Source organism: Cnephaeus nilssonii (genome assembly GCF_951640355.1).
Source record: "Cnephaeus nilssonii genome assembly, chromosome: 2".
NCBI classification, from domain to species: Eukaryota; Metazoa; Chordata; class Mammalia; order Chiroptera; family Vespertilionidae; genus Cnephaeus; species Cnephaeus nilssonii.
Window position 1 is genome coordinate 36546367 of NC_137073.1, and position 26790 is coordinate 36573156.

The 26790-nt window shown below is 41.8% G+C and overlaps 1 protein-coding gene across 1 annotated transcript; it reads left to right on the forward strand.

The window, feature by feature from the left end:
* The first annotated feature begins 42 nt into the window (after positions 1-42).
* On the forward strand, positions 43-26790 carry TRIM4 (tripartite motif containing 4). The gene is made up of 6 exons (XM_079787602.1): positions 43-2762; positions 9869-9964; positions 10635-10865; positions 17596-17618; positions 17879-17976; positions 26176-26790. Exons 1-6 carry the CDS (start codon positions 2154-2156, stop codon positions 26760-26762), a joined length of 1644 nt encoding a protein of 547 aa, XP_079643728.1. The 5' UTR covers positions 43-2153; the 3' UTR covers positions 26763-26790.

The following is a 26790-nucleotide window of genomic DNA, read 5'->3' on the forward strand; positions in this document are numbered from 1 at the left end:
TTCATTTAAAAAAATAAACATTTTAAAACTAGATATTCTGTGGGACTTTTATAAAAAAAACTCCAAAACAAATTGTGGAAACCACCTTTCTAAATAATCTAATCAGACATCCAGTAAATACTCATTGAGCATATTATAGGGAAAGGCAGTGTCTGACATTGGAACACAAGAAGATTTAAAGACTTCATCCATAAGTAAAGGAACAAAGTGGGAATCTACTCTAATAAAAGAGAAATATGCAAATTGATCATACCTCCTTGATGCCCACAAGCCAATCAGGAGTGAGGATGCAAATTAACCCAACAAAGATGGCAGGATAATTTGCATGCACAGGCACAGAGCGAAGACTGAAGGCTCCAGCCCGACTGAAGACTGAAGACTGAAGACGACTGAAGAGGCTTGGCTTCTCCGCTGCAGTTGCAGCGAAGGCCTGGGTCCTGGGTGCTGGGGGAAAACTGGTGCCGGCAGCCAGGGGAAGGAAGGCCTATTGCACGAATCTTTGTGCAACGGGCCTCTAGTCTATACTAATAAGAGCCTAGGTGGCGTCTCGCCCTTGCGTCACCACAAGATGACAGACCCATGTCATCACAAGATGGCCACCCCCACATCGTCATAAGACAGCTGCCACAAGATGGCCGGCAGGGGAGGGCAGTTGGGGGTGACTGGGCCAGCAGGGGAGGGCAGTTGGGGGTGACCGGGCCTACAGGGGAGGACAGTTAGGGGATACCGGGCCTGCAGGGGAGGGCAGTTGGGGGCAACCAGACCTGCAGGGAGGCTAGTTGCGGGGAACCGGAATGGCAGGGGAGGGCAGTTGGGGGTGATCAGGCTGGCAGGGGAGCAGTTAGGCGTCAATTGGGCCAGCAGGGGAGCGGTTGGGGGGGGGGGTGATCAGGCTGACAGGCAGAAGCGGTTAGGGGGTGATCAGGCAGGCAGGCGAGTGGTTAGGAGCCAGCAGTTCTGGATTGTGAGAGGGATGTCCGACTGCTGGTTTAGGCCTGCGGGATTGGGCCTAAACCGGCAGTTGGACATCCCCCGAGGGGTCCCAGATTGGAGAGGGTGCAGGCTGGGCCTCTAGTAATAATAATAAAAAAGCACCTCAGAAACACAAGATCAAAAATCCATGGAAAAGAAACAAATAATTCCCTGAAACAGGCAAGCATATTATTTGTTGAAAGCCTTAATGGATGCTCCTTGGCATAGCAAAATGGTTGCTGTCTTCAAGCTGGGTCCAAAAGGCAGAATCTTAATCACTCCCGCTTAAAAAAAACTTATTTTTCACCCTCTCTCCCAGTCTTTCACAACAGCTACAGCTTCAGCTCCACTCTCTAAGCATTGCTCTCTCATCCTGGTCTTGACCTCATCAGGTAGGAGGATCAGAAACTGCTCCAGCACCAGCAGCTACAGGATTTGCTCCTTCCCAGCATCGTAGATGACAGCTACTCAGCAGATCCCCCAGAGTTGGCATAGAGCATCTCCTGGTCCTCAGACCTCCTGGGAGTTGAACGATCTAAAACACGGGTGGGAAGTCAAACCTGGAGAAGATCATCGAATCCTGGATTCCTTCCCCTAACTTAACCACTAGAACCCCTATCAGCATTGGGTGAGTGCGCCCATGCCCCGAGAAGGGGTTTCCTCTACCTGGGGTCTGTTTCCTATGCTGAGGAAGAAAGCGAGGGAAACCAGGGTGACGGGACGAAGAGCTAGCTCCCCAAACACCCCCTTTCCTGTGCGCAGCACGGTAGTTTCACCAAACTCCGGAGAGTCGGTGGGCTTTGTTGGGGACGAGGATATCCTGCTTTTCTATGAACTCAACCAGACCTTGGGGCTGGAGGGTGCGAAAGGGCTCCTTTCCTTGGAGGATGAGGCTGAAAAAGAGGGGACTTCAGGGAGAGCAAGCCTAGAGGGCCAGCGCCTCCTAAGCCCCATTCAGGGCCCAGCTACCCAGACCTGTCCTCCTGGGTGCAGCTTGCCTAGGACCCAGCAGCCAGCGGCTCTCGGCCTCACCTCCCACACCGGACCGACTAGTCCGTTAGCGCCTCGGGTTTAGCTGCACCAGCCCGGGCTGCACAGGCGTAGTCGCCGCCCTCCCACCCCAGATTCCCGGCATCCGCTCTAGGCTTCCGGGGGGGAGGGGGGACGGTAGTAAGGGGGGGATGGTTTCCGCATCTCCATTGTTGCCCGGAGGAGCGGCCCAAGTCCCGTCCGGAGGGTGTCCAGGCCTGGGCGGCCGCTCCCGCGCGCGAACGGCGCCTCCGGCCAGCGCGCGCCCGCGCCCGCGGCCCCGGAAGTGGGACTGCACGTCCCCGGCCGCCCGCAGGCCGCGCCCGCAGCCCCCCGTCCGCCGGGCGGGCTCGGGTAGGAGAGGCGTCATGGAGGCCGAAGACCTCCAGGAAGAGCTGACCTGCCCCATCTGTCTGGACTTTTTCAACGACCCGGTGTCCATCGAGTGCGGTCACAACTTCTGCCGCCGCTGCCTGCGCCGCAGCTGGACGCCGGGCGACGGCCTGTTCCTCTGCCCCGAGTGCCGGCAGCCGTCGTCGCCCGCCGCCCTGCGGCCCAACTGGGCCCTGGCCCGGCTGACGGAGAAGACGCGGCGCCGGCGCCAGGGCCCCGTGCCCCCCGGGCTGTGCGGCCGCCACTGGGAGCCGCTGCGCCTCTTCTGCGAGGACGACCAGCGGCCCGTGTGCCTGGTGTGCAGGGAGTCCCAGGAGCACCAGGACCACGCCATGGCGCCCGTGGACGAGGCCTTCGAGAGCTACCGGGTGAGCGGGCCGCGGGGCTGCCCTGGAGCGTTCACCGTTCCCTTAGCTGCCGTGGAAGACGCACGGGGTGGCCGCTAGCCCCCGTTGGAAGCAGGAAACCCCCTTTGGGGCTCAAAGAAGTTGTGCGACACGGATCTGAGCTGAAGTTGAAACGGGAGGTGGGGAGGGCGGGGCGGGGCGGGTCATCCCCGCAGGGTTTTCCGGGAACGGGCCCTGGGGAGCTGCTAGTTTAAGGCGAACACGCTGAGTGGGCGTGTGTATACCAGTGCTGTCCAATAGAAACATAAGGCAAACCACATGGATAATTTTTATAGTAAAAAGAGCAGGCGACGTTCATTTTTTAAAAAGATATATTTTTTATTGATTTCGGAGAGGAAGGGAGAGGGATAGATAAAAACATCAATGAGAATCATTGATCGGCTGCCTCCTGCACGCCCCCTACTGTGTGTGTGTGGGAATTGAACCCACAACCCTGGCATGTGCCCTTGGCGGGAATCGAACCTGGGACCCATCAGTCCGCAGGCCGACGTGCTATGCACGGAGCCAAAGGAGCTAGGGCACGTTCATTTTTAGTAATGTATTTTATTTAACCTAATTATCCAAAACACTGTTTAACATTGTTCTTAAGAAATATCAGTGAGATATCTATTTTTTCATAGTAGACCTTTAAAAATCTGTGTACTTCATTTACAGCACTTATCAATTCCAACTATCCACATTTCGGGTGCTCACTGCCTAATGGCTGTTGTATTGGACAGTGCAGGTCTATCCTGTGGGTGTCATAGACCAATGATGGTTTGGGAAAAGCCTGGTTTGGAGTAATGAGGCTGGGTTTTGTTACTAGCTTCTTTAATCAGTTGGGAAAATCACTTAATATTTGAATTGTATATTACTTATCCTATTTCATGCCTTAGTGAAGAAGCTTCTGTTGAATAAATCAGTTTATCCTACTCTGCTCCAGCCACACTGGCCTTCTTGCTTTTGTTTTCAAAGCTGTTCTCCTTCTCTACCCACACCTTCCGTCCTTTAGATCTTACTTGCCTTTAGCTTGAAGATCTTCCTTGCTCATCTTTTCCAGAGTAGCTCTACCCCCTTCCATTACTGATGGTGTAACTCCAGTGGTCTCCAACAGAATTGGTATCTAGTAAGTACTGGTTGAATGCACTCACTTAATGACACAAGTTAAATGATTTTGTAAACTATAAAATGTACAGTTTTATCAGCTGACTACAAACAGGAAACAGATGTAAAGCTGGACAGTGAAGTATATAGTAATTCCCTCATTCAGTAACATTTATTGATGCTTACTGGATGCCAGGCATTGTTCTAGAATCTGGACATAAACAAATGAGAAAGACATAGGCCTTGTCTTATAAGCATGTACACCAACAATTTTAGTGTCTTGAGAATTACCCAAGTTTGTACCAAGTACCCAGAAAGTCTGAGGTCAGAGTGATCAGTGAGGAGCGAGGAATAGCATTACAGAAGCATTACACATGAGTTCAGTCTTGAAGGGTAAGTATAGCAAGGGAGGGGAGAGGATATTCAAGCCAAGGGAACAGTGTGGCAGTGTGGAACAGCGTGTGATATGTAAGAGGACTGGAGGTTGCTTAGAACTTCTGGAGTGTAGAACATGGGCGGCAGGATGGTGGGAGTTGAGGTTGAAGAAAGGGGCAAGGGCCATGTCATGAAGGATGTTGTTTGTAGCTTTCTCTTTGAGGCAATGGGCATTGAGGATTTAAAGACAGGGAATGACGCCATCAGTTTTTTGTTTTAGAAAGATCGCTTTGATATCTGTGCTGCACCATTTCAGGCATGAGGCAATAAGGGCCTGAATTAGTGCAGGGCAGGGACGATGGAGAAGAGGGGATGGATTCATTATGAGTGCTGGAGTTGAATGACTAATTGGAGGGTAAGGGAGAGAGAGGAGTCTAGGATGACAGTTTCTAGTGCTCATTTTGGGGCATGTTGAGTGGAGGCAACTGTGACAGGAAGTCCAAGGAAGAGGGACAGGAGGCAGGGGGCATCAGAGGCTCGAAACACTATTTTAGAATTGTCAGCCTACCCATAGAAGAAGTAAGCAGATGAGATTCCCCTAGGACAGTGGTCGGCAAACTCATTAGTCAACAGAGCCAAATATCAACAGTACAACGGTTGAAATTTCTTTTGAGAGCCAAATTTTTTTAAACTTAAACTTCTTCTAACGCCACTTCTTCAAAATAGACTCGCCCAGGCCGTGGTATTTTGTGGAAGAGCCACACTCAAGGGGCCAAAGAGCCGCATGTGGCTCACGAGCCACAGTTTGCCGACCACGGCTCTAGGGAAACCACATAGATGGTAAGAAAAAGGGGGCATAAAGAGAAGCTTGGGAAATACCAGTGCTTAGTAGCCAGTAAAAGAGATCGAAAGGACCCATCAGAGAAATGGAAGGGAAAATACATTTGTGGGTGAGGGCTGAGGCAAATAAAGTGGGTGGTTGTGAAAGGAGAACAGGGCCTTTAAATCTGCCTCCTGCACACCCCCTACTGGGGATGGAGCCTGTAACCCAGGCATGTGTGTGTCCTAACTGAATCGAACTGTGACCTCCTGGTTCATGGGTTGACACTCAGTCATTGAGCCACACCAGCCAGGCTCAAAAGGTCTTTCAGATTAACACAAGTTGTTTTTTAAGAGTCATTGGTGGTAGAGCAGAAAAAGAGGACAGAGAAAGAGAAATAGCTTCATAAACTTGAGGAAGCAGATTATTTGCATGGAAAGGCTTTAAGTACTGATCTTCTTACTCTCATGCCATTCTGCTGATTCTCAAAGCTAATCCCTTCATTACTATTAATTCATTTAACAAATACTTCTTGAACACTCTTTTGTGTCAGACACTCTGCTACAGCATCAGACATAGCACTGGGAATGGAATGGTGAATAAGACAGGTAAAGACTGTTTTTATGAAGTGCATAGTCTATTTGGGCTGCGGGTAGGAGGTAGACAATAGACAGACAAATAAATGAAATAATCACGGATTGTGATATGCTGTGAAAGAAATAATGTACCATGCCAGAGGAGTAGCTTTCTCTAAGTTGACATTCAGTAAAGACTTGATAGATGAGTAGGATCCAGCCATCTGAGGAACAGAGGGAAGAACATTCCAGGTAGTGGACAGCAAACGCAAAGACCCTGAGGCTGGGAAGAGCCTGGAACTGAAAGAAGGTCTAGGTGCCAGGAGCATCGTGAGTGAGGGGGAAAGTAGCATAAGATGACTTGGGTTATATCAGGCCATAATAAGGTGTTTGAATTGTTCTGGTGGTGAGGAAAGCCAGTAAAGAATCTTAAGCAGGGTAGTGACATCTTCTGATTGGCTTTTAGAGAGATTATTCCAGCTGCTTTGTGAATATCAGATGAGAGAAGGACAAGACTGCAAGTAGGAAACCAGTCATGGGGTTATTATACATGTCCTGACAAGAGATGATGGTGACTTGAACTAGAGAGTGGCAGTGGGGACAGTAAGGGGACTGATTCGATGTTTATTTTGGAGGTGCATCTACCTGCTTGATTACAGTGACAGAAATGCACAGAACCTGAGAGCTGGGATGGTATTTAAGAGACCATCTAATCCATTTGTCATCAGCTGTGACCCAGGAAATGTGTGAGGCTCAGATACATAACTAGTTTGTGAAGGTCTAGATTGAAACTCATATCTGATTTGAAGTTAAATGTTATTTGAACAACATGATCACAAGTGGCAAATATCTTCATTCTGCAAGTGTATGCACTTTTATTATACTTATGGTTTTATATGCACAAATTTTTCTGATGTTAGATCAAGAGAAATGGTTTTTAAAAACCAACTAGCCAGCTTTGAAATGTTTGGTGCTGCCCTCCTGCCACCTCCTGGCAGTTTCTGTTATTGCAGGGAAGGAGTTTTCTGATCTCCCCAAAGGGTTCCCAAGTTTACTCAGGGACCCTATTTATATCCCAACTGTGGCAAGATTCAGAAAGACTTAAGAGTCTTGGATAATAGAACCAACTATGCAGGATAAAGACTTTTAAAAATTGAAAAATTCTGTTTAAAAGATTAATTTGTTTTCATTATCAAACAAAAATGAAAACTTAAAAAAAATCTTGGTCACATACATATCAGCTATTTATCTCATTACAAGCCTTATATACATTGAACTTGACAGTGATCACAAAGTAGCAGTTACATAATTGAATAAAATAATAAGATTATTTGAGATAATCACTTACCTTACTGGTAGCAGGATTATATACCTATTTAAGTGAACAACTAGGAGTAATAAGTTGATTTTGTAATGCTACATATAAAACACTATATTAGAAAATTATACAAGTGATATTGTGATATAAAACAGAACTACTATATAAATTCCTTTATAACCTAATGTTATTTCCCCCCCACATTTTACTGTACAATTTTCAAGCATACATCAAAGTTGAAAGAATCTATATGTATAAAAGGCTAAGTGACCAGCCGATTGGCCGGTAGGTATGAGGCACACTGACCACCAGGGGGCAGATGCTCAACGCAGGAGCTGCCCAGCGACAGCAACTTTGCAGAGTGCCCTCTCGCACTCCGGGACCCCTCGGGGGATGTCGGACTGCTGGTTTCGGCCCGATCTCTGTGGGCCAGGCCGAGGGACCCCACCTGCCAGAGGGACCCCCCCCTCACTCCGCAGATGCCCTTCGAGCCGTGGAGCCGCCCCAGGTGCGGTCAGCTGGGGAGGGACCATGGGAGGTTGGCTCCAGGGCATGTCCAGCCCATCTTGCCCAGTCCCACTTCACTGGCCACCTTCTAATTAATTTCCTTTCAATGTGCATGAATCCATGCACTGGGCCTCTAGTTTTATAATAATACCAGTATACCCACATCTAGGTTCTGCCATTAACATTTTATTCTATTTGTTAATCACCTATCTGTTCATCTGTCTATATCGTCTCTGTATTGATCAATTCTTATTTCCTTTTGAAGCATTTTAAAGTTAATTGCAGACAGTACACTTCCTCCTATACTTTAGCATGCTCAGCATTAACCAGAGTTAACATTTTTTATGTTATTTTTTGAGGTAAAATTTAATATAATGAATTAGATACAACTTAAGTGTACATTTGAGACATGTTTCAATTTTTTCCTGGAATAAGGAATAGAATTGCTGGACTCTAGGATTGATGTATGTTTAGTTTTTTGCTAGACCTTTTTCTGAAGTGATTGTGCCATTTTATATACCCACCAACATTGTATGAGAGTTCTAGTTGCTCCATGTCCTTGCTAACTTTGGTGTTGTGTTTTTAAATGATCTAACTTTAAGCATTGTCACTTATAAATTATTGGGGAAAAAAGTAATACCTATTAGTTTTTTAATTCTCCTAGAGAAGAATTTGAAAAGTAATTATACCACTTATTTCTTTGTTCTATTCATTTCTCTTTTTTCTTTTCTTTTTTAAATATATTTTATTGATTTTTTACAGAGAGGAAGGGAGAGGGATAGAGAGCTAGAAACATCGATGAGAGAGAAACATCGACCAGCTGCCTCCTGCACACCCCCTACGGGGGATGTGCCCGCAACCAATGTACATGCCCTTGACCAGAATCGAACCCGGGACCTTTCAGTCCGCAGACCGACGCTCTATCCACTGAGCCAAACCGGTTTCGGCTCTCTTTTTTTCTTTTAAGCTTTTTATTTTGACATACACACAGACTTACAAAAAGCTTCCCTCAACCATTCTTCAGCATTTGACAGTTTTCACCTGTTTTTAATTTAAATACTCTTTTGCTTTGTGTATAAGAAACCATTAGTCATGTTTTTTCACCATTCACTCATTGCAGCTTCTATGCATGATTTTCATTCTCTGCAGACCCCTTGTTGTTGCTCCAGTTTTAGCCTTGATGCTTTTTGCTCTGTAGAATTCTCCTGGGTGATTTTACTCCCACCCAGGGCTTCACGTGCTGCCTGTGCTCTAACCCTAAATCTATTTCTTTAGCTCAGATCTTTCTTGTCTCTTAACTGCTAACTATGTCCACTTGGATGTTCCACAAATATCTCAAGCGCAATGTATCCGAGTAGAATTTATTTTCTTCCCTCCCATTTACATACTGTTCCTTCCTATATCTTCTAATTTGGTAGATAACCTACAATCCATCTAGTTACTCAAGCCAGAACCCAGGGGCTAAATCTGGACTCCTCCTTCCTGCAGCCATTTGGTCATCAGTTCCTAATGTGTGTGTCTTTCCTCTTGTGTGTGTCTCTAACCTGCCTGCTCTGTCTTTAAGGTCATGTCTGACATTCTGCTATCAGGTGCTTCCCCTCTATGGCCCACTCTGTTAATGCTGACTGACTTGGTTTTTTTTTAATAGCTTATTTGGGTTTTTAAATTACAAAAATTATTTAAATTATATGCCTCTTATAGAAATTCAAACAAAACAAATTTATAAAATTTCTAGTCTCCCTTCTTCCCAACTTTCAAGCCATTTCTATCCTTTAGAAATAACTAATGTTAATAGCTTGGTGTATAGCCTCCCATATTTTCCTTCTGTTCAAACTCATACACACACAGACAGACACACACTCTTTGCAAAACAGAATTATATAATACTATTGTTACAGCTTAGTTTTAACTTAATATAATATGTCAATATATAGAGAACTACCTGAAATTGATGTAGAGTATCAATATACCATAATTTACTTAATAATTTCTCATTGATAATGAATAATGCTGTAGTGAACACTCCTATATATTGATTATTTTAGTAGTGTTTTGTTGCATAGATTATTAGAAGTAGTATTATGTACATTTTAAATTTTATGAAATCTTGCCACTGCCCTTCTAAAAGATGCTACTTTGTACTTTCCTACTTATGACGGTGCCAGAAGTTTTTTCTACCTTGCCAATGCTAGGTACTTATTAATTGTCTAACAGTGGTCAATTTTTGCCAATTTAATAGGCAAACTCTATATAGTTTTGTAGCGATTTAAGACCAGAATATTTCTTATTCTGAAGATGGCCCGTTTGGATTAGGTGACTTTTTAAAGCTCTTGAACAAGGAAGTTGCTTGGAGAGATGATTTCTGTCTAATATGTGTTTCTGCTGGCAGGAAAAACTTCTCATGACTCAGTGTAGTCTAACAGCCAAGATGAAGAAAGCCATGCATTTACAGGACATGGAAGTGAAGAATGCTACAGAGTGGAAGGTAGGCAACAGCAGCAGTGGTTGGACATTTCTTCCTCTGAGGCCCTTGCAGTCTGTGTTTGCTTATGCAGTTTTGCTGGGATGAGCTTTTAGGAGGCCATCAGTTGTCAGGCCCCTTGCAGGTAAGGTGATAGAACAGGAAGTATGTATCTGTCCCTAATGATCTCTGAGTTCATATACTTCATCCCCATCTCTACTTTAAGGTAGTGCCACTTTCTTTCCCACTTTTTCCTAAGGTTGGAATTGGTTTGGGTCCATGGCATTGTAGAAAGTAAATGGACTGTGCTTTCGGAGTTGCGAGGCATGGTGTGTGTGTGCACAAGCACAAATCTAAAGGTTTAACAAAACGGAAGAGTAGGTGTTCTGAGAGCTAAACTAAGTAGTAGATGTGAAAGTGCATTTTAGTTTAAAAAGTACACAAAGCATTGATAGCAATAGTAGAGACCCAGATGTTACAAAGAATAAATGAATACTATAAAGGCTACTATAAAGATATCAAGTAAGTTTAAATAGAGGAGAAGTGGAAATTTGTGGGGCGGGGTAGGCAGGAGCTTTTCTGGAGGAGGTGATTAAAATGGAAGGACCATGGATTACTGGGGAGTCATGTGCAAGGAGTTTAGGAGTAAGGACTGGGCAGAAACAAGGACTGAGCAAATCTCATGTGGCTCTAGGACAAGATGAAGAATCAGAAATTGAGATTCAGTGCAGAATTTACAAAGCTGCATGACTTCCTGGCTGAAGAAGAGCAACTGTTTCTTCAGAAGTTGAGCAGAGAAGAAGAAGAGACTAAGAAGAAACGGACTGAGAACACATTACGGCTCCATCAGATAATCACTTCCTTGAAGAAGCTCATCTTAGAGGTTGAGGAGAAGAGCCAGAGCTCCATCCTGGAGTTGCTTCAGGTGAGACTGGCAGGGGAGGGGTTAGTTAACATCACTAACTGAACTCTCTTATCTTCGGAGCTGAATGTCTTTCTTAGTGAGTGGGTTTAATAGAAGAAATGTTTTCTCTCTGTTGATGATTGTATTACTACTGTCGTTATACAATTAAATAATCAAAGATTTACTATTTAAAGGAACTTAATGTACAATGTAGGTATCATTCATCTGGTCCAATAATTTATCTAGGATCTGAAGCACATCTAAGACTTTTCTATTTGTCTTATTTATATGTTTGTACAGGGTGGGGCAAAAGACTCCAATTGTAAACCTACTTTTGCCCCACCCTGTATTTATCAGCAAACAAGAGGGTAAATATAAATGAGCTAAGCATGCCAACTCAAGAAGTCAGTGGTTGTGGGAAGAGCTATAGAGCAAACCCAAGAACTAGTAAGGAGAAAAAATAATGATTTCACAGTAGCATTATTTATAGTGGTAATGGTGTTGGGGACAATCTGGGTATCAATTGCTGAAAGAGGAAACTGGCAAAAAGTGGACACATGGATTCAATGTATACATAGTAACAGGAATGGATCTTAAAAACATAATGTCTAAGAAAAAAAAAGCAAGAAACAGAATGCAACAAGAACTATAACTCATTGCATAAATGAAAAATACATAAACCTAAGCAATACTATGTATTTTGCAAGAACACATTAAAAAATTAAGCACAATAGGAGAAACCAAGATGGCGGCATAGGTAAACACCTAAACTGCTGCCTCGCACAACAACTTCAAAACTACAACTAAAAGACAAAACGGACATCATCCAGAACCACAGGAAGGCTGGCTGAGTGGAAATTCTACAACTAGAAGGAAAGAGAAAAACACACTGAGACTCAGAGGAGCTGCAGAAGGCAGAGATACGAAGGCGTGTGCGCGTGCGCGGAGAGGGCTGGCACCTGAGTACACGGCTGGCTTTTTCATTCCGCAGGGAGACACAAGCTCCCGACTGCTCTGAACTCCAGTTCTGGGCGAGACTCTGGGGACCCAGACTCATACGGGGAGAAACTGGACTGTCTGGAAGCAGGTGGAACTCAAGGACAGCTTTCTCTCAGTGGTGCTTGCAGCAATTACCAAGGGACACTGAGACCCGGGGCCTCTTAGGGAAGGGCTGACGGGAAGCCATTGCTGTTTGCTCCGACCTGAGACTCCGCCCCATCCAAGCTGTGTGCAGAGGCTTTTTCATATGAATGGCCTGGTCCTTTGAATTTTAAACTTACCTATCAAACTGCAGCTGAGTCAGAGAGACCCAGAACATCCAAAAGAAGGCCCAAGGCCCCATAGCAGCGTGCATTGCTTCACAGCTGGGCCTCATCTGGGCACCTCCAAAACCCAAACAAAGAAGAGGAATCTGCAGATCTCTCTGTAGCTCCTGCTGGGTGGCCTCAGGCAGAGGCTAAATTAGCACCTCCTTGGAGATCCAAGAGCCAATGTACCCAGGGGTCAGAGTAGGACCATCCAGATTACAACTTCTCAGATCCATAAGGGACACACTCAGGGGGCAGACTCAGTGAGCACCAAAGCCCCACTGAAACAAGGCTTGCCTCATAAGGGTGTCTCCAGCACAGAAGTTCTCCCATCGTAGACACAGCTGATCCTCACAGCCAGTTGGCCTGGAGGTCAATTCCTCCCAGTGATACCAACAACAATCAAGGCTTAACTACAACAAGACTGTGCACACAGCCCACAAAGGGGTGCACCAAGAGTGTCCACCTCAGGTAACTGGGGAGGCTGAGCCACTGGGCCCTATAGGACACCTAGCACACAAAGCCACTCTATCAGGGAAGCAGCCAAAATGTGGCGACAAAGAAACAGGTCACAAATGAAAGAAATGGAGGAAAGCAAACTACTGGATATAGAGTTCAAAACCATGGTTATAAGGTTTTTCAAGAATTTTCTAGAAAAGGCCGATAAATTTTGTGAGACCCTCGAGGATATGAAAAAGGACTAACTAGAAATTAAGCATACACTGACTGAAATAAAAAATAATATACAGAGCTCCAACAGCAGACTAGAGGATCGCAAGAATCAAGTCAAAGATTTGAAATACAAAGAAGCAAAAAACACCCAACTAGAAAAGCAAAAAGAAAAAAGAATCCAAAAATATGAAGATAGTGTAAGGAGCCTCTGGGACAACTTCAAGCGTACCAACATCCAAATTATGGGGGTGCCAGAAGAAGAGAGAGAGCAAGATACTGAAAACCTATTTGAAGAAATAATGACAGAAAACTTCCCCCACCTGGTGAAAGAAATAGACTTACAAGTCTAAGAAGTGCAGAGAACCCCAAACAAAAGGAATCCAAAGAGGACTACACCAAGATACATCATAATTAAAATGCCAAGAGCAAAAGACAAAGAGAGAATCTTAAAAGCAGCAAGAGCAAAACAGTTAGTTACCTACAAGGGAGCACCCATATGATTGTCAGCTGATTTCTCAACAGAAACTATGCAGGCCAGATGGGGGTGGCAAGAAATATTAAAAGTGATGAATAGCAAGAACCTACAACCAAGATTACTCTACCCAGCAAAGCAATCATTCAAAATTGAAGGTCAGATAAAGAGCTTCACAGATAAGAAAAAGCTAAAGGAGTTCATCACCACCAAACCAGTATTATATGAAATGCTGAAGGGTATTCTTTAAGAAGAGGAAGAAGGAGAAAAAGGTAGAGTTAAAAATTATGAACAACAAATACATATCTATCAACAAGTGAATCTAAAAATCAAGTGAATAAAAAACCTGATGAACAGAATAATCTGGTGAATATAATGGAATCAGGGACATAGAAAGGGAGTGGACTGACAATCCTCGGGGGGAAAGGGGTCTGGGGGCTGCGAGTAGAGAATGGACAAAAATCGTATACCTATGGATGAGGACAGTGGGGGTGGGGTGGGGTGGGAACTGGGTGGAGGGGAGCTATGGGCGGAAAAAGGAGGAACAACTATAATAATCTGAACAATAAAGATTAAAAAAAAATTAAAAATAAAAAGAAATTAAGCACAATAGAATGGTTTTTATTTTCAATGTTGATATGTTTCTAAGAAGAATGGAAGTGAGTTAAGTGCTAAAGTGAAGGAATAAATGAAAAACAAAAAGGATGGAGGGATGGGTATCAATAAAATAAATTCCCTGAGGCTCTGAGATTCTATGATCCAGTTCTATTTTTAATTATTTGTCTAATCTTGCACTTATGCTGGCTGATAAATTTTTTGTAAGTACTCTGCTGCCTCATGTGTATCTTTGAGGTTTCAGACTCTAACTAGATGTTAAACCTGTATTTTAAACAGTGTTTAAATGTGTTATTTCAAAGGTTCTGCTAGATTATATGTTTGGATATATAATTGGAACTTTATTGTTCAAGCAAGTTGTAAAAGTTCTAGACAATTATTGGAGACCATTACATTTAGATATCATACATATATTTAAGTATTGCTTAACTGTGTCCACAGATTTTGACAATATTATTTTTATTGTTATAGTAAAACTAGAGGCCTGGTGCACGAGATTCATGCACTGGGTGGGGGCGTCCTTAGCCTGGTCTGTGCCCTCTTGCAGTCCAGGACACCTTGGGGGATGATCCTCGGGACACCTTGGGGATCGGGCCTAAGCTGGCAGTCAGATATCCCTCTCACAGTCCGGGGCTCTCGCAGTTCGGGACCCCTCGCTCCTTACCACCTGCCTATAGTAGAGGCGGGAGAGGGTCCCACCACTACTGCTGTGCTCGCCAGCTGTGAGCCTGGCTTCTGGCTAAGCCATGCTCCCCCTGTGGGAGCACACTGACCACCAGGGAGCCTCTCTTGCGTTGAGCATCTGCCCCCTGTCAGTGCGCGTCATAGTGACCAGTCGTTCCGCCAATTTGCATATTACGCTTTTATTACATAGGATAAACATTTTAATATAAAATCTACAGAAAAAAATATAAATCACAAGCTTGACAAATTATCACCAAGTGACCCAACCATGTAACCACCACCCAAGTCAAGAAGTAGAACAGGAGTAGCATCCCAGAAGCCCTCCTCACACCCCCAATCAATATCCTTTACCTCTTCCTTAAAACTAGTCTCCTTTCAGACTTCTCACACTGTTTTGTTTAGCTTGTTTTTGAATAAGAGTCTTTTAGTATGCACTCTTTTTTTCTATCCTCACCCAAGGAGTAAGGATATTTTTTCCATAGATCTCCAGAGAGAGCAGAAAAGAAGGGAAGGGGGTGGGGGGAGAGGGAGGAAGAGAGAGAAAAATATCAGTGTGAAAGAGACACATTGACTGGTTGTCTGGGGGTGAGGGGGTGGCGTGAGCTGGGATCAAACCTGCAACCCATGTATGTGCCCTTGACGGGGAATTGAATCTGAGACCCTCAGATGCACAGGCCAATGCTCTAACCAGTGAGCCACATCAGCCAGGGCTCAGCATGCACTCTTTTGTCTCTGTGTTTGTGAGATTAATCCACGTGTTGTAGGTAGCAGTAGACCATTTGTTTTTATCACTGCATAGCAGCAGTTCTCAACCAGGAGCGATTTTGCTCCCCCAGAAACAATGTCTAGAGACATTTTTGGTTGTCACAACTCAGAGGTGGTTACTACTAGCATCTAGTGTGTAGAGGCCATGGATGCTGCTAAACATCCTATAATGCACAGAACACACCTCCCCTTCGGCTCCAGCAGAGACTCATCTAGCCCAAAGTGCTGAGGTTGAAAACCCTCTGTATAGTACCTTATTCCTTGGTATCTAGCCCCCCAAGAATACCAAAATCCATGGATACTCAAGTCCCTATTATAAAATGGCATAGTTTTTGTATATAACCTATGCATGTCCTCCTATATACTTTAAATCATATCTAGATTACTTATATATCTAATATAATGTAAGTAGTTGTTACACTATGTTTTTTAGGGAATGGAAAAAAAGTAAATTTTAGTACATATGCAACCATGGTAGGCCTAACTATATAGTCAGCAACAATCTACTAATAAAAGAGTAAGATGCAAATTGACCGTACCTTCATGACACCCACCAGCCAATCAGGAGCGAGTATGCAAATCAACCCAACAAAGATGGCGGGTTAATTTGCATACACAGGCGCTGAGCAGCAGGACACTTGCATCATCGCCATGGCGACAACACAGGCATTTTGCACCACCCCAGCCGCTCCGGGCCTCTGGGCAGTGTGGGAAGGCAGAAAGGCGTCTCCAGGCCGGAGCGAAAAGGCAGCTCCTGCCGGAGCGAAGGCAGTGCCAGCAGCAAGGGGAAGGAAGGCCCATTCTTGCACAAATCTTCGTGCATTGGGGCTCTATTGTAACATTTTTTTTAAACTTTTCGATCTGCAGTTGGTTGAATCCATAGATGCAGAACCTTGGATATGAGGGGTGACAGTTTTCCACAGAATCAGTACATGAAAACATATTATTCATTTTACTATTAGCAAACTTTGGATTGTTTCCAGTGTTTACTGTTACAAAAAGCAATTAAGATCATCTTGTTTTGGTGCACTATGTGTACATTTTCTGTCAGTTATGTATCAATGAGAGCAATCTCTGATCACAGTAGTTGTACCAATTTACACCATTGCTAGCAATGTGAAAGATCCAGTTGCTCTGTATCCTTATCAATACTTAGAGTGATCAGTTCTTTAATTTTAGCCATCCGAAATGATGTATGATGTTATCTCATGCCCTCAATAAGCACCTCTTCCCTCTTTCTGAAAGGTACATGGCAGTTGATGACTAATGAGGTTGAGTACTTTTCAAATGGTAATTAATCATTTTGATATATTCCCTTTTTAAAAAAACAAACAAAACAAAACAGCTTTCTTGAGATATAATTCCCCCATTTTAAGTGTACAATTGAGCAATATAATTTTATCAAGTTGTGCAACCATTACCACAATCCAGCTTTAGAGCATTTCCGTAAGATCTGTTTTTGTTTACAGTTAATCTCTGTTCTTACCCCCAGCCTCCCACAACCTACTTTCTGATTCTGTAGATTTTACTTTTTTGAATATATCACACAATCATATTATGTCATCTTTGTGTATGTATTCTTTCATCTAATATAATGTTTTTGAGTTTTATTTATGTTGTAGCATATATTAGTACTGCATTTGCATTCCTTTTTAAATTCCTGAGTAGTATTCCATTGTAGAATACAGCACATTTTGTTTATCTTTTCAGAAATTGATGAGCATTTGGGTTGTTTCCATCTTTTGGCTGTTTTGAATAATGCTGCTATGAACATTTGTCTGGCATTCTGTGTGTGAATATATGTTTTCAAGATAGTAGGAGCAGAATTGCTAGTCATTTTGGTATATTTAACTTTTTAAGAAGCTGCTAAACTGTTTTCCAAAGTGGCTGAACCATTTTACATTCTTACCACATCCTAGTCAGCATTTGTTATTGTCTCTGATTAAAAGAGAATAGATGGAGAAGTTGGCAAAAAGCAGGAGAGAGTTAATGTCATAGTGCTAAAAGAGAAAGAACAGAGTTTCAAGAAAGGGATTGATTGACATTGTCAAATAGTACAGAGGGGTCAGAGGAGAAAAAAAACTACACTGTGTCAATTCATTGGCTTCTGCAGCAAGAGATCATATGTGACATAAACAAAAGCAGCTGACAGAAAAATGCTGCTCATAAAGTTGAGTAGCAGCTCTCAAGAGGAAGGTACAAACTTACATCTTTCTTTCTTCTCTTCTCTTTACAGAATCCAAAAGATCTTTTGACCAGGTATGAACTCCTTCTTTCCTATGGGGGTCTGCATGGAACGGTAAAGATACAGCTTGAGTAGAGGGGGAACAAGGCCGGGCTCCATAGGTCAATCTGGTCACACCTGGAGGGGCCTGCAGAAGAGGGGCTCTGTTCACTTTTGCAAGGAGGAATAGCAGAGAAGTTGTCTAAGCTTTGGAGTTGGAACCTTCATAGGAGTTGGGGGTCTTAACTGTCCTAGTTGTCTCCTAAGAAGAGCAGCCTTCTGTACTTTTTTTTAGGAGTGAGAACCAAGATGTAAACTATTCCCTTGAAGTTCTAGAGGTGAAGACTCTGTGCCATATACCATTGATGAAGGAAATGCTGAAGCGATTCGAAGGTGAGCAGAATTTCTAGGAGTTGGAGCTCCCTATAAGTCTTTAAAATAAGAGAATAAACATAGAGAAATCTGGAAAGGAAGGAGGAAACAGAATATGCAGCCAACAAGAGGGTCAGGAAAAAATGGTAATTACTTAGGAATGAATGGATATATGCTTCATCCAAGAAACATTTATTTAGCCCTAGCCGGTTTGGCTCAGTGGATAGAGCATCGGCCTGCAGACCAAAGGGTCCTGGGTTTGATTCCTGTCAAGGGCACATACCTTGGTTGCAGGCTCCTCCCTGGCCCAGGCCCTGGTCTAGGCTTGTGTAGAAGGCAACCAATCAATGTGTTTTTCTCACATCAATGCTTCTCTCTCTTTCCCTCTCTCTTTTTCTCTCCCTAAAAACCAATGGAAAAATATCCTCGGGCAAGGATTAACAACAACAGAAAACAAAACAAAGAAACATTTAACACATACTATGTGTTGTTATAAGGCACTAGTGATACAGAAAGAAAAAGACCTCTTCTAAGAATTCATAAGCAAATTGGAGACACAGACAATATCACTGTAATATTGTGGACTCAGTGTTTATCAGTGGTATGAAATATTATAGAAGTACAGAAGAGCTCTATTGGTGGGTGAAGTAGGGAAGTTTCACAGCAGAGATGACAATTTTGGCATTTGAGGGATGAGTAGGAGCTTGCCATGTGGAAAAAGGGAGTGTACTCTTTCAAGCAGAGGCAGCGACATGAACTAAAGATGTGGAAAATGGAGGGTATCCAGTGTGACTAAACCATAAAGGTGCATTGTAGGGAAAGGCAGGGACTGAGGCTGAGAAGATGAGTTAGGAAAGGCCAAAGATAAACTTATGGGATCTCTAGGGAAGTATCAAGGCGTGTACATGTTGTAAAAGCTATACAGGCAATTCTCGTCCACATCCCTGGTTAAGAACCATGTGTGGATGTTCCCATCTGGCTAAAATGAAGTAACAGGGACTCTGCCTGAAACTGTTTTTGTTAATTAAAAAAAAAAAAAAGACAGTACTAGAAACAACAATTTTCAAAACACCAAGCATCAGGCAATGATCCCTGATAAAGTGAAACAGATGAGGAGAGCCCTATGATTGTTCCAGCCTATACCCTTGAGAGAGTTTACAGGCTATCTTAGGGAGGGTTAACCGAGGTAAAGCCAGGTAGACTCCCTGAGTTGAGCAATGGAACTGAGAGTCTAGGGAGAACAAAAAAAGTGAGAGTTTGCAGAGTACTGGAGAGGAGATGGCTATACAGAGAAAGAACCCTGATGTTTTCAGCCGAGTACTGATCAGAACACGCTTGTGAAGAACTACCTGAGGTTAAGGAAGGAAGTTTCCAAAATGATTATAAGGAACAGTTCCTGATGCTCACACAGGGCTAGGAACAATACCTGTTTCTACCAGCCAGACTGAAACACTCTTAATTCATGGTTACTGAATAGAGTTTTCAGGAAAGTCTTGCCTCATTAGTGGGGAATAATTTACCCTATACTGAGCAGTGCTTTGGAACCACCTTAAAAATCATGAATGAAGACTCCAAATGATCAAATTATTCCCGAGTAACTGCATCCCAGGACAAGCTCAAGAAGATTGATTGGGATTTTAAAAAATGAGTGCATGTTCAGCAATGTAAATGCACAATGTTTGGCATCCAATCAAAGATTACCAGGCATGCAAAGAAGTAGGAAAACATGACTCATAATGAGAATAATTAATAGAATTGACCCAGGATTGACCAGGTTATTAGAATAAACATAAGAAGACATTAATACAGTGATTATAGGATTGATCAGGTTATTAGAATAAACATAAGAAGTCATTAATATAGTGATTATAACTGTTCTGTAAATAGGCATATAGAGACTTGGAAGATATAAAAAAAATAACCCTAGATCAAACTTATAGAGATAAAAACTGGAGTGACTTAGATGAAGAATACACAGGTTTGGATAAATAGATATTGCAGGAAAAAAAATTAATGAACTTGAAAATGGAGCAGTGGCAACTTTGCAAAATGAATGAAATGCACAGAGAAAAGTACTTAAAAAATGAAAAGAGCATCAGGGAGATATGAGACAACTTCATGCAGTGTTATATATGGTAGTTGGGGTCCTTGAAGGAGAGAAGTAGGATGAGATGAAACAAAAGTATTTGAAAAAATAATGGCCGAAAATTTTCCAAATTTATTGAAAACTATAAGTACACGGATTCAATAGCTCAACAAATCCTAAGTACAAGAAATATGATGAAAACACCAAAAGCAGTGCTAAAAAAGAAAATTTAAATATAACAGGATAAAAAGAACATGTTATAGGTGAACACAGATAAAGATGACATCACATATCTCATGGGAAACAATGCAGGTGAGCGAAATCTTTGAAAAACTAAAAGAAAAAACCTAGAATTAAAAGATCACCTGAAATGATAATGATATAAGTATATATATTTGTCATTTAAATATCGTTAAAAGTAAATAGTGATGGTTAATTTACATGTTAACTTTACTGGGCCACAGGGTGCCCAGATATTTGGTCAAATATTATTTTGGTTGTTGCTGTGAGTATTTTGGATGAGATTAACATTTAACTTGGAAAACTTGAGTAAGTCAGATTGTCCTCCATAATGTTGGTGGGCCTCATCAAATCAGTTGAAGGCCTAACTAGAACAGAAGGCTGGACCACTCCTCCCCACCCCTGAGCAAGAGGGAATTCTACAGTAGACTGCTTTTGGACTTCATCAGCAGTTTTGGCTCCTTTCAACTGGAGCATCAATTTTCCATGGGTCTTGAGCCTGCCCATACACAGTAGATTTGGACTTTCCAGTCACCATATTCATGTGAGCCAATACCTTTATAATATTTCTCTCTGAATATACATACACACATCCTATTTGTTCTATTTCCCTTGGTACCCTGACTAATACAGTAACTAAATGTTTAAACAGACAGACAAAACAATAACATTGTGGAGTTTGTAACATATTACAAGTAAAATACACAACAGTAGCATGAACGTTGGGAGGGAAGAATGGAAGTACACTATTATACAGTTGTTATATGTAAAGTGGTATAATATCACTTGAAGGTAGATTCTGGTAAGCCTCACAACAACCACTAAAATAAAACATGTGCTGGTGGGTAAGGGAGGCTGGGGGAAGGTCAATTGGGAAGAAAAAAAGGAGACATATGTACTACTATTTGTAATACTTTAAACAATTTAAAAAAAAATAGCCCAGCGACAGAGATCCTGATAACAAGAGGTAGGGAAGATATATGCAATGAAACTATTTTAAAGTGAAGTATATAAATAAATTTCAGGTTTACAATTAAAAAAATAAAATAAAATAAAATAAAACATAATTAAAACAAGGGAGATAAAGTGGAATCATAAAAATATTTGATAAATCAAAAAGAAGACAGAAAAAAGAACAAGTAGGAAAAATAGAAGACATATTGGAGGTATCACACTACCTGATAAACTATACTACAAGGCCATAGTAATCAAAACAGCATGGTACTGGCAGAAAAACAGACAAAGAGATCAATGGAACAGAATAGAGAGCCCAGAAATAAAGTCATGCCTATGTGGGCAATTAAAATTTCATAAAGGAGGCAAGAAAATATAAGGGGGTAACTAAATGGAGTTGGGAAAATTGGACAGATACATGCCAAAAAATGAAACTAGACCACCTTCTTACACCATATCCTACCTAATAATAGACAAATATGCAAATTGACCGTACCTTCACTATGCCCATGATTGGCCAGGAGGCGCGGGGGGGCGGGACTCTGGTTGGCCAGGGTGGCCGATTGGGCCGGCGGGACGCTGAGCTCACGTTGCCAGCGGCGGAGCGAGCTCAGCGTCTGCACCATGGCTGTGCTGCGGCACAGAAGGGGCCTCTGGGGCAGCAAGCTCACGTCCCACCTCGGACCATCAAAAGCGGGGGAGCTGGGTGCCTGTCCGCTCAGGCACCAGGCCTTTCAGAAGCCTTTGCCACGCCGGAGGCTTCTGAAAGGCCTGGTGCACCAGCGGACAGGCACCCAGTTCCCCCGTGATCGAAAGCGAAAGCGTGTAGGGGACCCTACACGTGCATGATTTAATCATGCACTGGGCCTCTAGTAGAAGAATAAACTAAAAATGGATTAAAGGCTTAAACGTAAGACTCAAAACCATAATCCTCCAAGAAAACATAGGCAGTAAAATCTCTGGCAATATTTTTTTCTGATATATCTCCTCCAGCAAAGAAAACAAAAGACAAAAATGAACAAATGGGACTATATCAAATGAAATAGTTTTTGCACAACAAAGGTAACCATCAATAAAACAGACAACATACTGAATGGGTAACGATAATTGTGAATGATACATTCGATAAGGGATTAATACCCAACATTTATAAGGAACTCATACAACTCAACAAATAATTAAGTAAAACCCAAACCAATTAAAAAGTGGGCAGAAGACTGAATAGACACTTCTCCAAAGAAGACTTACAAATTGCCAATAGACATGAAAGATGCTTAAAGTCACTGTCAGAGAAATGCAAATTAAAACCATAGTATCATCTTACACTTGTCATAATGTCAATAAATCAACAAGTTGGTGAGGATGTAGAGAAAAGGGAACCCTCATGCACTTTTGGTTTGAATGCAAATTGGTTCTATGGAAAATAGTGTGGAGGGTTCTCAAAAAATAAAAAATGGAACTGCCTTATGACCCAGCAATTTCACTTTCGGATATATATCTAAAGAAACCCAAAGTACTAATTCAAAAGAATATATGCACCCCTATGTTCATTGCAATGTTAATTTACAATAGCCAAGATACAGAAGTAACCCAATGCCCATCAATAGACAGGTGGATAAAAAAGTAGTAGTATAGCCATGGCTGGTGTTTGTCAGTGGTTAGAGCATGGGCCCCGTGCACCAAATGGTCAAGGATTCGATTCCTGGCCAAGGGTACGTACCTGGGATGCAGGTTCAGTCCCTGGCTCTGGTTGGGGAAGAGGAGGCAACCAGTTGATGCATCTCTTTCACATCAATGTTTCATTCCCTCTCCCCCCCACCTACCCCTTCCTCCCTTCTACTTTCTTTAAAAAGCAATGGAAAAAATATCGTAGGGTGAGGATTAACAACAACAAGCAGTGGTACATATATACAATAGAATATTACTTGGCCATAAAACAGAATGAAATCTTACCATTCGAAACAGCATGAATGGACCTAGGAAGTGTTCTGCTAAGTAAAATAAGTCAGACATAGAAAGACAAGTTCCATTTGATTTTACTTATATATGGAATCCAAAGAACAAAATAAACAAAATTGAAACAGACTCATAGACACAGAACAGACTGATGGTTGCTAGAGGGGAGGGTCTTAGGGCACTGGGTAAAAAGATGAAGGGACTAAGAAGTAGAAATTGATAGTTACAAAATAGTCATGGGGATGTAAAATGCAGCATAGGGAATATAGTTACTAATACTGTAGTAACTATGTATGGTGCCAGGTGGGTCCTGGATTATCTGGGGGAACACTTTATAAAGTAAATGATTATTTAACCACTATGCTGGACACCTAAAACTAATACAAAATAATATTGAATGTAAACTGTAATTGAAAAGTAAAATAAAAAGAAAACATATAGCAAGATGATAGATACAAACCCAATCATATTATTAATCATATTAAATATAAATTGCCTTAGTATCCTAGTTAAAAGATGGAGATTAATTGGATTGGATAAAAAAGCAAGACTCAACTGTATGCTGCAAGAAATACACTAAATATAAATACATGTTAAAAATAAAACAATGGAAAAAGATAACACCATGCTAATATTAGTCAAAAGAAATCTAGAGTGGCTATATTTATACCAAAGATTTCAGAGCAAAGAATATTATCAGAGTTAAAAAAGGTTAATTCCTAATGATAAAGGGGTTAATTCATCAGGAGGACATAACAGTTCTAAACACTTATACATGTAATAACAGCTTCAAAATATATTAAGCAAAAACTAATAGAGCTACAAGGAAGAATAGACTAATCCATAATTATAGCTGGTGTTTTAATACTTTCAATAATTTTTAGAACAAGTAGGTAGAAAATCAGCAAATAGAGTAGGTTTGAAGATCACTAGTAACCAACTTTATTTCACTGATCACCCGAATACACATTTTTAAAAAGTGTACATGGAACATTTTAACTGGATAGACCAACGTAGGCCATAAAACAAATCTCATTAAATTAAAAATAATTCAATTTATGCAAAGTATGTTTTCTGACCATGATGCATTTACGTTAGATATTGGTAACAAAAATGTCCATGGAAAATTCCCAAATATTAGGAAACTTAATACTTCTAGATAACCCAGGAATTAAAAGAGAAATTAAAAAGGAAATAGTAAGTTCTTTGAACTGAATGAAAGGGAAAATACAAATCAGAATTTATGGGGTGCAGCTAAAGCAATCCTTAAGGAGAAATTTATAGCACTAACCTATATTAGAAAAGAAAAAAGTTCTCAATTCAGTGTCCAGTTCCCACCTTAAAACACTGGAAGAAGAAGAGCAAATAAAGCAAATAATTAAAAGAATGGAAATAGAAATATTGCAATAGAATACAGAAAAATTAATGAAACCAAAAGCTGATTTTTGGAGAAGATTGATTTTATTAATAAACCTTTAAATAGAAAAAAGAGACGATACCTATTGCTAATATTAAGAATGAGAAGCCATCAACAACCTGTATAATTTTATTAACCAATGTCATCACAATAAATTCAATAAAAAAAAGAATGAGAGAGGCAACATCACTATAGATTCTACAGATATTAATAGGATAATAAGTGAATATTATGAACAACTTTTTGCTGAGAAATTTGACAACATAGGTGAAATGGACAAAATCTTTAAAAGACACAAATAAGCAAAGCTTGCTTAAGAATAAACAAATAACTTGAGTAACTTAATTTCTATTAGAGATATTGGTGTTATAGTTAAAAACCTTCCTACATGGCCTTACTAGTGAATTCACCAAACATTTAAGAAATAAATATGTATTCTACATGAACTCTTACAAAAAAATTGAGGAGAGAATATTTCCCAATTCATTCTATGAAGACTGCATTACCATAATACTAAAATCAAAGACATTACAAGAGAAGAGAACTATAGATCAGTATTTCCTATGAACATGGAATAATTCTAAAAAATTTAACACACTGAAGCTAACAACATATTAAAAGGATAATACATCACAACCAAATGGTTTAAATATTTGAAAAATAAATGTAATTCACCACATTAGCAAACTAAAAAAGGAAAATATGATAAGCGCAATAGATGCAGAAAAGCATTTGTCAAAACACAATATCCATTCATGATTTTAAAAATAAGGCAAACTAGAGAGACAAGGAGAGTCGGAGGGAAGGGAATGTGGAGGCAGGGAGGCCAGGGAGGATGTTACAAAGTGAGAGATGCTGAAGATCTGAGTAAAGACAGTGGCAGTGAGAATGAGAGGAGGAAAAGAGCCCGACTGATATTTCAGAGGTAGAATTGATAGAACTTGGTGACTAATTAGTAATTGAGGGTTAGAGGAAAAGAAGAGTCAAATAACCTCAAGATTTCAAAGTGTGAGTATTTGGGTGAGGTTATGCTGTTATACCTTAGAGACATAGAAGACAATGATATCTGCACTTGTAGGGGGCCTCGTCCCAAGTGGGTGGAAGGAGACTTAGGATAATAAGTTCCGTTTTGAGTTATCTGTTGGGGGCCTGTGGAGATGCCCAGTGAACAACTGGAACCAGTGAAGAGAAACCTTGTTAACGATGACATTCATATGTACCTGTACAGAGGACCAGCCAGTCAACAGTCTTGGTCTAGTTCTGATTCAATAAGTCAGAATTGGTTAATATTTCTCCAAATTTTATGCTGGTTGTGAAGTCTTACGGCCATGATCTATTGAGCTCCCTATTTTCTAGGTCTTAGTCTTTTGCAGCAGAAGGGAAATGAGGATTTCAGGTTGCTAGTGGCCCACCTGAGGGATAGTTGAGAGGCAATGAGAAGTCTCATGCCGGACAGTACACGTTAGGAGGAGAGAGATGGAACTGAAGCTGGAATGATGGGCGTTTCTGGAGGAGGGCTGGTGGTGAGCTCTTGCATTACTTATCTCAGCTCTCTTTTTCTCTGCAGTGGCTGTCAGTGCAGCTGAAGACACAGGTCATCCCCAACTTGTCTTCTCCCAGGAGGGGAGGTATGTGAAAAATGGAGCACCCGTCAATTCTAGGCCATTACTTTCTACAGCGTGGAACTACTTTACTGGATGGAGGACTTCTCAGCAGAGCACACACTTTGTGGAGAGATTTCAACACTTACCGTGTGTTTTGGGAAAAAACGTTTTCACTTCAGGGAAACATTACTGGGAAGTTGAGAACCGAGATACCCGGGAGATTGCTGTGGGGGTGTGTCAGGAGGACATCATGGGGATTGTTGATAACGCAGAAATGTCTCCTCATTTGGGCATCTGGGCTGTTTGTTGGAATTCTGCAGGCTATTGGCCCCTAACAGGCTCCCCTGTGGGTCCCGCCAAGCTAGAGCCAGCTCTTCACCGGGTAGGCATTTTCCTAGATTATGGGGCGGGGGATATCTCATTCTACAATGCTGTGGATGGAGTGCACCTATACACTTTTTCTTGTTCTTTTGTCTCATGTCTCCGGCCGTTTTTTTGGTTGAGCCCATTAGCATCTTTAGTCATCCCACCAGTGACTGGTGGGAAGTGATCATGGCTCTTCTTCCCCGGCCCAAGAA